This window comes from Hippocampus guttulatus, chromosome 14 (genome assembly GCF_054856545.1).
Source record: "Hippocampus guttulatus isolate MCC_2025c chromosome 14, RoL_Hgut_1.0, whole genome shotgun sequence".
Lineage (NCBI taxonomy): Eukaryota > Metazoa > Chordata > Actinopteri > Syngnathiformes > Syngnathidae > Hippocampus > Hippocampus guttulatus.
Window position 1 is genome coordinate 9,677,195 of NC_141274.1, and position 14,706 is coordinate 9,691,900.

The 14,706-nt window shown below is 45.6% G+C and overlaps 1 protein-coding gene across 2 annotated transcripts in view; it reads right to left on the reverse strand.

Moving 5' to 3' along the window:
• Positions 1-563: 563 nt before the first annotated feature.
• cdh24b (cadherin 24, type 2b) overlaps positions 564-14,706 on the reverse strand; it is a 112,546-nt gene continuing 98,403 nt past the window's right edge. The window contains exons 11-15 of one of the 2 annotated variants that reach the window (XM_086129092.1): positions 13,026-13,143; positions 11,199-11,519; positions 9,628-9,835; positions 6,514-7,003; positions 564-5,781 (exon numbers count right to left, since the gene is read on the reverse strand). In XM_086129092.1, coding sequence (XP_085985218.1) covers positions 4,810-5,781; positions 6,514-7,003; positions 9,628-9,835; positions 11,199-11,519; positions 13,026-13,143 — 2,109 coding nt within the window. In that variant the 3' untranslated portion in view covers positions 564-4,809. Of the gene's footprint in view, positions 5,842-6,513; positions 7,004-9,627; positions 9,836-11,198; positions 11,520-13,025; positions 13,144-14,706 lie in introns of both variants that reach the window. The other variant, XM_086129091.1, reaches the window with a different exon arrangement.

Sequence of the window (14,706 nt, forward strand, 5' to 3'; positions counted from 1 at the left end):
GCGCGCAACCCCTTAAGCCATCATTTGTAACAAACGCTGCAGAATGAGCCCGGCAGAGTTCCATTCAGGACCTCGTATCACAGTTCCATCCGACATGTCTTCTATATAATTGCTGCTGCTTTTGGATTTAAAAATTTAAGTTAAACTCTTGCTTCTTTTTTTTTTTTTGCCGTTGAAAAAAAAAACGACCCAACGTCAACTTTCATCCGCAAGCCTCAATGCTGCGTGGAACTCGGCCCTCCGTCACAGTTCTCACATCCCCTGAATCAGAGCAGCGATGCTTCTCCTTCATCCTGCGGAAGACACACAAGCAGTCGCAGACGCACACATTCATGCAGTTTATGGTTCAGACATTTCAAGGGGCCAATTTGACAAGACACACCCGCAGACTCACAAGACTTGTGAGCCCACATTTGCATGTGCTCCACAGTGCTCTCAGTTGTTCGCTCTCTATTTATCTCTCCGTACCACACGCGCACTCACTCGCAGAGCAAATTTAAGCAGCAGAACTCTGATTATCCGGAAATTTGCGAGACAGCGGAAGAAGCACAAGGTGGGCCTGATTCATCTCTTTGAAATAGTACCTTTTTTTTTTAATTCAAATTTCCAAAAAGAAAAAGTACAACGGAAAGAAGCACGTACATGTACAGCACGCAACTGTAAAACGGTATCAACATCACGTGGGAGCCATGACGCCAGGCGGGGGTGCAAAACCGATTGGATCTTTAAGGTAAAGTTGGATGAAAAAGCATTTCATGGCATCCATTCAAACATTGACAGAGCAACCTTCAAACGGAGATGCAGGGATCCTGATTTAGTCCTGATTTCCTGTTCTAAACAAATCTAATCCGCTACTCTGTAGAGCAGTAAGAGCTGTGGGGAGCAGCAGCGCGCGCGCGTACTTTTATCCAAATCGATGCAACTTAGTCGGTTAATCACATCACACCTTTGATGGAATCAATTCATCTCGCTCACGAGGTTGAATAATCACTTCTTTCAAGTGGTTTTGTTTGTTGCCGTGCTGCATAACTCCAGAGACGCATTGCTTTGATTTGAACCAAGCAAACACTTTCGGGCTTTGAATTAGACCAATAAGCGATACGAAAGACCGGCAGCCAATTTTGCATGTGCGGCTCGTGTGTAAAACAACAAGTCCTTTCACGGTGCACTTCAGTTGAGCCAATTCCCTTGCGATTTGGTGCCCCTCTGTTCCTGTATTTGTGTGTCCGTGTCAAATCGAGGCCAACACGTGTTGAAAAAAAATATATATATATATATATATATTTATTTGGAGATAAATGTTTCGAACCTATAAAAGGATGTATGGGATTTTCTGGACCTTTTCTGAACTGCAGAAACTCCAAAATATAGTCCAACATAAATATCCAATGACGTTGTGCACCCCCGCTGCTTTCCAACTGTATTTGTATCTTGGTTCACTTCATCCAGTTCATCCATCGTTTGATTCTGTGGCTCAGAAAAACAGGTCTACAGTATATGAGGTTGAATTCATCATGTCGTCGGACCAGCGCGAGAGCGGTGTTGGTCCAACACAGTGGACTCCAGTAAAAAAGGCAGTAGATCAAGGATGCTTTACAAGGCAAGGAGGAATGTTTTTTTTGTTGTTGTTGTTTGTTTGTTTTTTAATGGCACAACAAAGCTTCCTTTTGCTAAACATCTGTGCACTAATACATTTCCAACCTGATAGGAAAACTGTCCAAAAAATCTTTTTTGAACCTTTACACCGAGGAAAATCATAAATGTGTATAAATAGGGATCGGATCATCTTTCAATCTGTCGGCCTCGAAGTCTACTGTGATTTTTGTTGCCATTACGGATGATTGTCGAAATCTTTGCCAATTCGCAGTCTCGGCTCAGTTTGTGGGAGACGCCCTTTCGAAAGTGAGAGACAATGTCAGCCTTCACAGACAGCGAGACTTGCTTCCGTTTACCTGACGTTGTTTTCAGAGCGTGTGCGCTGCCGGAAGGACGACGGCGTAACTAGTCGATCAGCCGCGTTGCTAAGCAACGGAGGGCAATCTCGGGCTGTACATTTGTTCCTAAGCAAGGTCGCGGCGGCAGTTAGCTTCCCACGTTTTGTCGTCGCGAAAGCCTTTTCACTATTTTGTGGGAAACAAACCTGGTCGTGATTATTGAAGTTTAGGTTATAAAGGTGATTGGTGTCGGCAAAATCGGCAAATGGAAAATGAATGACGGGAAATCGGGACTTTGAGATGTGAACGTTATAGCGGTGAAAACGTGGATACCTTGAAAAGAGGTTCGGCTGCATGAACAATTTCCAGACCTCTCAGGCAATGCAACGCGGACAACGATGCCCTTGAAACCAATTCTTAATTCCATATCAGGGTGTTAGCCGACAGTTGGGGGAAAACTATTTCAACTGGATTTTTATTTTAGCATTTTAATAGACTTTCTATCCACTTGACTGCCTTTTCATCAAAGAAGGTTTCTCGGTGGGACCAGACCGTGCTGAAGCATCCATTGACTAAGATTTTGCACAGTAAACTTCACTCCGAGGGCACGAGTCCCAGCGAGCGGCTCGGAGTTGTCACGAAACACAATCGGGCGTCTTGTTCACTCCACGCCGCCGTCGAATCCAATTTCGTTTTTTTTTTTTTTGTTTCTAATCTACAGTACATACAGACCGTCCTAAACAGTGATCCATTTGGACATGTACAGTAAATTCTGCTTCTGCTTAAGGTAAACAAAATTCATTTATTATTCTCTCTCTCTCTCTCTCTCTCTGCAATAGTATCCAGCGCTAGTTTACATTTAATTTGTTTTTACACACCGTCAAACGCTTGCAGCATTTCCTTAATCCACATCTTATAAAGACAACTACAATCTTGAACATAAATCACCATCTATGACACAGTATGAAAGTGCAGTTCAGGCTTGAAAAATCATTTGCATCCCGACCTTTTACAGGAAAAGCAAAAGAGTCGTCACGGTGTTGTTGAAAGGACGAGGAGGAAATTCATTTGGGCGGTCTGAATTCTCAAGTGGGATCTGGACGAAGCGTTTTGGTCTTCAACCCTTTTCCCAAAAGTCATGCAGTCTGTGCCCTCAAGACGCATCAGGTGAGACACATGGGGCTGTTTGTTTCCACATAAAAAATAGTTCTTCTAGAAAACATTTACGGGATCAGTCACCGACTCGTCGTTGCTCCATAGAGTCGATGCGTTTGCTTTTAGAACTGACTGCGGTACAATCCAAGCCAAAGTGTGTCAATGAGTTCCACGTGTGCCTACGTGCGCGTCTTTGTAAACATAGCAACACCGAACCACTAAAAGATGGGCAACGAGAGGGAGCGTGGGGCTGGAGCGGGGATCGCATCATGAAATCTTCACAATGTCTGTTTTCCTCGAGGACTGAAAGGAGTCTTTTTCTCTATTTGAGTCGTCGTTTCCATTTAGAATGAAGCGGAAAGCTGAAAAATTGACCATTCTGCCATTGGAAATTGAATAAAATGTTTTTTTTTATATATAGTTTTTCATTGTTATTTTTTGACAGTGGTCTCATTCCTCAACCGCCTCTGCCTATATATTATCACTTTATATTTAAATATATATTCAATCCTATTTTCATGTCTTTGCTGTTCGGGATGTCATATCTCATCGTAGCCCAGGAATAAATCCCAGAGAAAAATAAAATATAGAACAGATACATTGCAGTGAATGAGGTATGTGCAGCCTTTATAAAAGTTTGCTTGCAATGTACGGTTCGCAACTCATAGGGACACGGACTAAGTCGTCTGACATTCGAACCACCCGTCGCATAAGGCTGGTGGGGAGGAATGTTAAGTTTTAAGCAGTGTCTTATTTTGAGGGCTAAAACTGCATTAATTTTCGTTCATATCATACACAACACTGAAATGATCGGAAACTGTATTTACTGACGCATGGATGTGTGAGAGTACACGGCTAATAGTCAACAGCCAGCTCTGAAAACCAACCAAAAATCTTCAAGAAAAGCAGTTCACATTCTATTCACGGCAATGTATCTGCAAAATAGCATACAGTGATACCTGAACTCACGAGTCTTACGAGAAGTCAGTGAATCCTGCTCTAGGAAAAACCTGTTACAAGTTTTGGTGGCTGTTTTTGGGTTGCCGGAACAGATTGTTGGCATTTCCGTTCATTTTAATGGGGAAAGCTGATTTGACATGGGAGTGATTTGAGCAAAGAGGTCCGGGAACAAACTGAACTCTAAAGTCAAGGTATCACTGTATATTTTTTTTATTCTTTAGTCATCTTGCAGTTATTTTTGAGAATGACCATTTCGCGCTTTGTCTTTGTTTAACATACACACACATACTGTACGTCCGCTCAGAAAAGACAATCGCAAGCTTCTTCCTACTTTCTCCCCGACCTTCGAAACACAGAGTTAAAAGGACAACCTGTTTCCCCCGCGGTTTGCCACTGCACGTGTACACGCCAGATTCAATCGTGCACTGTTTATTTGGGTTGTTTTTTTTTTCCTCTGTCCAAAGTTTGAACAAATAGCTGTCGCCGGCAGCAGAAGCATCCTGTGCATTGTCTCGGTATCTGTGCTTGACCATATCAGTGCTTCAACACTTATTGCTTTAAATTACATCAATCACTGCCTCCCCTTCCCTTCGCGTTCTTCACCCTCCCTGGGCTCGTTTCTCTCTGTCTCTTTTTATTACTTTGCCTCTTCATCTTTCTCCCCTTTAACTTCTCGTCACATTAGTCTGGTTCTGGTAGTCTTTTCATCATTCTCTCCCCTCCCTTCCTCTTTCGCCCCTTTACCCCTATTTTTCTTCTTTTATCCTTCCTCAGTCTTTCCCTTCACATCGACCCCTCTCTCCTTCCTTTGCCCCCCTCTTTTATCGGGCTTCTCTTTCTCCTCTTTGGCACCATCTTCAACTTGTTCCTTTTCTTCTTTCTCTTTCTCTCGGTCTCGGAAGAGCTGAGCTAACTTGTGGAAGCGGGGCCCCCACTCTTCCAATCCGGCACCCCAGTCCTCCTTGTCTGCGTCCTTCTCTCCTTCGCTCTCGAGTGAGCTCAGCGATCCGGCGCGGGACCCGGTACCCTCCAGACCGTAGATCTGCACCGAGTCATACGGTGGTTGCGAGGGGTCAAATGTGACCTGGGCGAGACGTAGGCGTAGGAATTCGCCAACCCTCAGAGCCAGAGGGGGAGCCCCGGTCCCCGGTGCTGCTCTGGCCGCTTCAATACCAGGAACCCAACCGGGGCCAACGCCCAGCACTCCCCCGTAAGCTCCCCGAGGCTGACCGGGGAAGGGCAAAAGCTGGGGGGTCATATCCATTCTCGCCAACACATAGCCACCCAAAGCCACCCGGTCACGCCAGTCTCCAATCAAGCCGGGTGACTCCGGGTAGACAGTTGGACTACCAGTCAGTGGTATGCCACCACCTTCTCTTTCTGGCCTCGCCACCACAAAGTTGCTCCCCAGCTCGAGTCCTCCCCTCTCCAGACTGCCGGGGGGCTCCTTCTGCCTGCGTACCTCCCCCTGCAAAACGGTGGCGTAGTTGCGAACATTGCTAGCTTTGTGTTGTCCGTCGGTAGAGGTTGCCCCGCTTCCGCTTCCGCCTCCTCCGTTGCATTCCGACTCGGCACCTTTTGGAGAGAGGCCAGCACGGGAGGCCTTCCGCCCCGCCATCGGGAGGGTGGCAGAATCGCACACCCAGCCTCCTACGCCATGACCCTGGCCAATCATGGAGCCGGATCGTGTCAGGACAAGGTTATGCTCCCTTGGCAGTGTCTCCGACTGCACCTGGATGGGATGTAGGTGAGCACGAGTGGTTTCAGTCCAGGGTTTGGGTAGGGTGAAGTACTGTGAGGAAGGAGGATGATTTGGTCAAAATAGGGCGGAGGATGGCCAATATGGGAGAACAAGAGCGATGGCAATAACAAGTGAGACAAAAGGAAAGTCGGACGCCGAACAGAAAAGAAAGTCAAGAGTGGGAAGAGGCCGTGGACAGATTCATTGCATACGAGAAAGAACTAACACTGCACCACGAGAGCGAGATGGAGTGATTCAGAGATAAAGTGTTTGACAATTAAATGAAGCTGAGGACTAGCGCATCTGCTTCGGCCGAATAAATAAAACACAACACCAGATAATAAATGGCAGGAAATAAATGTGCTGACGTGTCTGACTCATCACCACCCCTCAGCTTTGTCCTGAACCTCGTGGACATATTGCAAAAGATGAAACATATTACAAGGCTGGGACCAACCAAATAACAATGAGCTCAACACCAACCTAATGATTAGTTCATATTTCCCCACTTACTTCATGATCACGTCGTTTGTGTATTTGATTCACACCTAAAATAGTAACGCAAGTCATTGTAGACGATTATTAAATTGAAATTCAATACTCCATGCGGTTGCTATCAAATTCTCTCCAGCGAGCAACGTATGAGGCATGGAAGACGATACGTAGAGCTCGACAAATTCAGAGTGCGTTTAAGCTTAATAAAAGGACGGCTGCAATGCTCACCCAGTCCATATCATGACCGTGGTTGACTTTTTCTTCGCTGCTCTCCTCAGTACAGTTGCTGGAGGTTCCCATCCCTCGTCGTTTCTCCTGGCTGCCACCAGTCCGTGGCGTTCCTTCATCCGATGTGCTGACGCCACTCTGGGTCGCAGCCCCATCGCGGCTGCCCGCGTGGCTTCCCGTTCGGCTTCCCGCGCTGAGATCTGTGGGGGTTACGTACACGGGCCCCGACTCCATGGGTCCGACCATGGCCCCCTGGTTTTGGATGACCAACGAGTGGTCCCGTTGGCCTCCGGGAAAGCGGTATCCAAGCTCTGCCAGACCTGGTTCCAATGTTTCGCCCGGTGTGCGGCGTAGCACAGGTAGTGTGTGGCTGCTGTAACAGAGGCGACCATAAAAGGGTCCGCCCGGGCCTGAGTAGTTGTGATCAACAACTGGATTCTGAGCCCAGCTGCAGGTGCGAGTTTTCTCCTGTCCGCGTTGGGTGTAGCGTCTGGAAGACACAAAACCACATTCAGATGTGACCTTTTTTTTGTGACCCTGGACTAAATAATTGTTTCATCATATTTGGAAGCTGATTACTTGAATAGAGTTTAACTAATAAATTGCAATATATATTTGGGGGGGATGTTATACAGATATGCTTGGAGCTAGATTCAGAGGTTTATGAAATGACATTGCGAAACAAAAATTAGCTACAAACAAACCCCCAAACCCCCCAAGTATGATTTCAACTACGTATAATTTCATGGGTAGCTTGTAGAATAGTCACCCACTGCTGATTATTGGAGATATACAGGAGCCTATCATCTCACATGCTATTATTCTAACATAAAATATCATCAATATCATCTGTGCTGACATTGGAACGTGGCATCCATTAAACAAAACTGTACCTAGCTGACTGCACTTTGTGTGATCGGTTCAGGATGTCCAAAAGACAGATTGAACCTGACTGCAAACTTTTGAAGGACTCGGAATCTGCATCGCAAAGTTATTGGCACTCCAGAGACCAGCAGCTTCAAATCACTGCTTGGTGCTTATCGGTGGCTTTTGAACAGCTGCTGTCTTAAAAGGATGCATTTGCCTGACACAAACCTTTGGAATATGCCTTGATTGGAGCAAACCCGCTCGCTCTCTGAGTCACACTAATTGTTTAACGGTAGGCCTGCAATTGTGTTCTTCAAATGTCCACATTGTTTTTATTCCCCCTCAAGTCATTTCCATTTAATTAGGCTCGGCTCAAAAACAAAATACCAAACCTGTCTTGAGTTTTATATTCATGCAAAAACATCCCAGGGAAAACAAAAACTCAAATGTTTATTTAATTTCAATCCGACATGCGTGATAATTTGCAACAATGTTGACAGATATAGATAATAATTGCTGGGTTTTTTTTGTTTTTTTGCAGCACAGAAATACATTTGTATGCACACAGACACAGAAATACTACAGCAGCGGGGTCGAACCGACGAGCTGACACATCGACTTTACCTCTCCACAATGATGATAAGAGCTTGATAACTCGCTAATCACTTGTTTTGGCTTTTCACAACATGGATGCCGTGCCGAAAGCAACAGGTCAACTCAAATCGAACAACAGCACAAGTGCTACGTGGCCATCTTTGAAAAAAGCAGCCGCTAACCCAGAGCGCTAGCTGACAAGCAGTCGAAATCCTCAAGCCAAAAAAAAAAAAAGTTTTACAACTTTACAAGAGCATCATCTATTGCGGGGAATTGCATGATTCGTGAGAGGGCATCTTATGTTCTTCTGTCTACCTCCCTCAATTGCAAAAGAATAAATAATGAGTTGGATTAACTAAAGGCAGCCTTCCTTCGTTTTTATGGCCTCTTCACAGGACTTGCATGAATTTACTGGAGCTAATTATTAGACCAAAGGCAATAAAATGTTTCAAGGAACATCAAAGTGGCTCAAACAAGTCATGGATGTAGCACAGCATAAACAAGCGTTAACAAAATGAAAACAATATTGCGGCTCGTTAGGATGCTCGGCTTGAGAGCACTCCGCAACGGCGGTTTGACGGTGCCCGATCATGACCTGGGAGTTACGGCTTGAACGCTTCCAAAAGTGGATCACTTATCGTACCGGCTGAGATTAAAGCTTCCACTCTGAAGCAGTAACTTGTCCCTTTTCAGGAGTCCTTTTAGTGTGTGAAAAGCGGCCAGTCATGAGGGCTGTTGCAATTACATGTGTCACCACACGCTTGTGTGCGAATGTTTGTTGACGCATGGGGCGAAATACCACTTAGCGTCAACGGGTATGGGTGCGGAGGCGCTTCGCGGACAAACGTATTTCCTGATCACAAACCGGTCGTCACTGGGGGTGGGGGTGGATCTTTTTTCCCAATCCCAGTTCCCCAACTGACTCGGAGGCCCGCGGTCGCCACATCTGCATGCCAATGAACGCATCATTGTACCTTTTTGTGTACATAGGCTTATATCACCGGGGGCATAAACTTTGCCAGGACTTGCCGATTAGGGCAAAATAGACAAAAGTGGCCTCCAGGGGCCGCTACAAAATTGGGAAAGAACTCACCTTCAATAGTATGTCATTATTTTAAACTTAGTTATTACAATTTACTCTTAAAATTGAAACACTAACATGCTGTTGATTGAAATATAACACGATGCTCATTTTACCACAATACCAAAAAAAAAATGCATCGAACCCGATCAATTGAATTAATTTGACTTGGTATTAATGGGCCCTGTGATTGGATGACAACCGGTTCAGGGTTTCCCCTGCCTACTGCCCGAAGACGGCTGGGATAGGCTCCAGCACCCCTTGTGAGGATAAAAGCGGATTGGAGAATGGATGGATGGTATTAATGGGACTTTCAATGGGAAATGGACACAGCAGCTCAGAAAAAAGAATCCCTCGATGTAAAAAAGGCTGGCTAAGACCAGGAAAATTCATGTGAAAGACGCTCAGAAATTACCGCAAGTTCAAAAATAATTAAAAAAAAAAATGCCATACACAACTGATTTATCACACTGGTTTGCATCAATGTCCAATTTCCGGGGACCTCATTTCTGAATGTAAATAATTCGAAGAACCCCAAGTGAGTCACGACAACATGAAGAAGAGCAACTTACACGTTCCTGCTGTCCAGCGTGCGATAGCCGCGTGAGCGTGAACTGTGGGGGGCGCTCTGGAGCGCGGCGATATCGAAGGCGGCCGTGTCGGCCTCGCCGCCGCCCTCGTCGTCATACGTGATGATGTTCTCGCGGACGTCATCGTCCTCCAGCGGTGACAGCGAGTCGCGCTTCTGACGCCTCAGTGACAATGACAGGGCGCTCACTGCTATGGAGCGACGGCAGCAGGTGCCAAGGAAATTGAGGGATGAAAGCGAACAAAGAATGATGAAAAGGGGTCAGGGGAGGGCACAGGGGAAATAAAAAGAAGGCCGAGAGGGTGGGAGATGGAGAAACATTAAGGTTAGACAAAGAGGTGAGACAAAACAAATTCAGAGGAGGCCTCGGGTTAGAGGGCAGGTGCATCATATCAGCGGGCTGCAAGCCACTGCTCTGTAATTGACTTTAAGCTCCAGCCAGGCAAACAGAAGCTTTGCTGGATTGTCCCATGTCTCCGTCGTTCCAAAACACAGCTTAACATTTGGCTGGGGGGGAACAAAAAACCTACAGCTCCTTGGATGCACAAATATTTTAATAGTTTTTTTATGACTGTTAGTCCAGTATATATTGCTGGAGAGTTACTGTGAGTATGAGAGGCACCGACCACTAAGTTAGCCTACATAGCAGTCAAAGTATTTGGTGTGGATATGAATCGTGCCAACAACAAACATTTGTGATCCATCACCCATCGACGTTGTTGTCACATGCACGTCTGTGATCGAGTCACAAAACAGAGACGATCGTAATTGCGCTTTCGAAAGAATCCTCGGCGTATAATTGTAGGAGTCCAATCTTCTTTTTTTGTCATTGCACTGCATGCGATGAAACTGTGGGTTGAGTTGAATGCGAAAACGTTTTTCCTATACTTGAACTTACTCGACTTGTTTATACTCTTTTAGTCCGCCAAAAAGCCTCACCGCATCACCTTCACGCAAACGTGCCTCCCTTTGTGATTGAACAGCTCTCATCCAGAATGATAATGTCCCTCTCAGCAAGGCAGGAGCGGCGATTCAACGGAGTGAATAGAAATGACAACGACGCTGGCCACCACCCAACACTTCCTCAGCACCCGGACGTGATTCAATTGAGCGTTTGTGAATTCCTGCTCAGGTGGAAGTGACATTTCATTGTGTGGCTACCCACGACGCCAGCCAAGAAACTCAAGCATAATAGTTATTTTAGGGGCGATTAGCAACAAATAAATAAAGGAATAAACAAATAACCCTTCCTTTCAAGCGTCTGCGACTATGAAATATTTACGCGACTGCTTTCATACTCTCAGTTGAAGATTAAGCGCGCCGGCATGTGGTGAAGGATAAATGTAGCTAAAGTCTATTTACTTGTCTTTTCATATGTAGATTTGTGTAAAACAGTTTTGCGGTCGTTCTACTGCAATTGTATCATTAACGTATCATTTATATGCCGTGGTGTTGTTGTTAGAATGAAATAAGCAAAAACATAATTCACGTTGTTGTTTTAAATGACAGTCCCATTAGCTCACGACTGACTTCTGCTATATTCACAGAACTTACCCAGGAGCGTCGCAACACATGCCAATATGGCCAGCAGAGCAGCGGTGCTGAGGCCAGGCGAGGGCAATGTGGAGTGCTGGGGGAGACAAACGGCTTCTCTTTCGCGCTCCCATTCGCCCTCGGCCTGTTTGCCCGTCTCTCTCTCCCCGGTCTTTGCCCCTCCTCTCAGGCAGGGGCAGACGGACACCGTGACGGTGCCGGTGCTGGTGAGACCCGACGTCCCGTCTCTTAGAACCAGTGGCACATAAAACGTTAAGCTGGAAGACGGAGAACGGGACAGCGGCTGCAGCTGGGACAGCAAGACCAAGCTTGCCGTGGGACCTGTCGAGAGATCATGCAGGTGACGATCTTTCAAATGGTGTCCGAATAACATCACCCCCCCCCCCCCGATTCATTTCTCCTGAACATTCTTCCGGTTTCGTTATAATGGAGATCTATTGCGGTGCCTGCTTTGCAACCTGATCGAAAATCGAACACAGATCCGTATCTGTGGGAGCTCCACGGCAAGAGCGGTGACAGCAATGTTATTGTGTGTCAGGGAAGGAAATATCGTCGTCGTTTCCCCTGACAGCATTTTGCTCATTTTTCTCACTTTTCTATGTATAGTCGCAGAATAAACTGATCCAAAAATCAACACATGTAGTTTGAGTTTCCATAAGCTGCTGCACTGTCTTGGTCTTTTTTTTTCTGCGAGAAACTCAAAGTTGGAAAAAAAAAATCCAACAACATAATTTGGCACCGAGGCAATGGCGCAAGGTGCCTCATGTGATAATGTTGATCCATGATCCTATCCATGCTAGTCACAGCCCCTATGGGGGCGATTCTGGACAGCATCTGGGAATTGCTGCCGTCTATGTGCTAAAACATTACACAGCTCTATCATCCTCCTGCGGCTCTCTCCTTTGGATTTATGTTGTTTCTGCTCAGCAACAGCAACTCTCAGGTTTCAAATTCCACAGACACGTGACAGAGTGACAGCAATTTTTTTTATAGAGTACGAGACATTCCTTTTTATTTCACATCATATTTCTGGTTCAGCAAAGGAAATACGCACTCCTGGTATGCACTGCCCAAACCATTACAACAAAGTCAGCGATTTGGCAGTTTCACTCATGGAATTTGATCATCATTATTATTGAGCGTTTGCACCATCAGAAGCACCATTTGAGAAGTGGTGGGGCTCTATACAGCCTGATGCATTTGGTGACATTCCATGAAAAATGCTAAGCGTCACGATGGTCAAAACAACCCCCAAATCGAAAACCAAGTGCAGTGGAATACAGCAAATAACGCGTCAACCATAATAATAGCGCAGTGTGAGACAAAGCTGGAGAATAAATGAAAGATTGTCAACAGGAAGGGATAAGAACAGAATGTATGGTGCCCTCCGTAATCATTGGCACCCCTGGTTAAGATGTGTCAAAAGCCATAATAAAACTGGATTTGTTAGAGGCGAAAGAACACCTCGTAACCGGAGGCGATGAATGGCACTGCTTGGATTTTTCTTAACTTGCAGTAGCACTTAAGTGAGCGTAACTTTTGCATTATGTTCGACAGCATGCGTAGACGTCAGGGAAGAGTATAACAAGAAAATCAATGGGCCTCCAGAAACAAAAGACGGATCCTGAGGACGAGAGTAGGAAGAATAGGCACATGGGGGAGGAGAAACGAATTCAACCAGAAAAGAAAAGGGACTGTAGGTGTGAAAAGGAGGAGGCAAGAAAGGAAGACGGAAAGAAAAATGTGTGATTATGAGCTTTGAAATGTAGAAAACAACATGTTCCGATTAAGACAAACCGGAGTCGGGGGGGATGATTGAGTTCTTACCACCACTGTCCCTGACACTGAAGTTGAGGGCAGCGCTGGACTCCGGAGGGATGCTGAAATACACCGTGCTGTCATTCCCTCCTTCATCTCTATCAATCGCCCGCAACACCTGCACCACCTGAAAGCCAGAGATAGAGGGGAGAGCATCAATGCGTGTGCGTGAGAGCGCACGCGAATGAAGGGGGATGGAAAAGCTGCAAGATGAGAAAGAAAGTAATGAGAGAAGCGCACACGCACGCGGTGCTTTTAGCGAGCAATAAGCCATTAGCCGGCGTCAGCACAAATCAAAACAAGCCAAACAATTAGCATAGCGCCGCGTGTTAACCGAGTGTAATACACACCAAATAAATAACTGGCTGACATGAAATGCCTCGCACGTATGCGCCGCTATATGGCTTCCCGTTTGGGAAGATCATTTGCACGAGTCTGTCTTGGCAGCGGGCACAACATGATTCGAAAAGGGTCGGCCCAAACTGATGGGTCATTCCTTTTGAATGAAAAACGACAGTCATTATGATGCAAGACATCCTTTTTGAGAGATTATCTGAAGCTGAAGAGGTTTGCATGCCTTGCGAGCTCGAGAGTATACCAGGGGCCTTTTGAGTAATCTTGCTTGCATTCTGGTATCAGTTGCTGATGTGTGTGAATATTGGATTGTGTCGTGACTAATGACTTGTCACACGCAGACATGCGTACACGCCCCAACCCTTTTGAGGATATCGTACGCTTTTTTTTTTTTCATGTGGTCTTGCTACAGCTCAGCCATGTAACTGCACAAACAAACACAGTGTCACAAGCCAAATTGAAAAAAACAAATCCACAACATTGCCACAGAATTCAGTAACAAAGCCAAAATAAAGGTGGTGTCCAGTGGGAAATTTAGGAACAAAGAGATGCTGTCAATGGTTTCGGTGGGACCTGAACCCATCTGAGAAATATAGAATGAAAACATAAAAATAGGGCATCAGAAAGAACGTTTGAGAGCAACTTCAACTGCAATTCATTTTGACAATGTTGGGTCCCTCAAGAGTCAATCCTTGGACCCCTTCTGTTCAGCCAGTCGATGTGACCTTTGGGGCAAATGCTCAGAACGCTCAGAACGCTAATGTTGGCAATCACAGTCATACAGATGACAGACGTATGCAGTAGATTTAGCAATGTCCCAGAATGACATGAGTTCAGTTAACGTATTGTGCTACTGTCCCAAGAAGATTAACAACTGGATCGACCTAAATGTCCTTGAGCTGATCCTGAACAAAACTGAGGTCATTGTTTTTAGCATTAAAGAAAAGAGGATTGCTCTGAGAAAACACCTGGAGTCACCGTCTTTCGAAAAGAAAGACCAAGTCAGAAATCTTCTGGTGGTGAGAGACTGACCTGACTGCGAGCAATCACATCAAAGCAATCATTAATAACATATCCAGAATGAAGCGTTGGTTGGATGCTCCAAGCAGGCCGGGAGAAACGTAGCCATGCTTTTATCTCTTGTCGAATTGATTCTTGTGACGGTCTTCTGACTGGACTCCCTCAAAAGAGCATCAAACAGCTGCAGCTCATTCAGAACGCTGTTGCTCGGGCTCTGTCCATGAGATGATATTCACATTTCTAACTCGAATCATCAGTCTTTCGGCATTTGTTTTTTTCTTTTGGGATGTCAACTTCAGGAATTTAAATCGGGCAA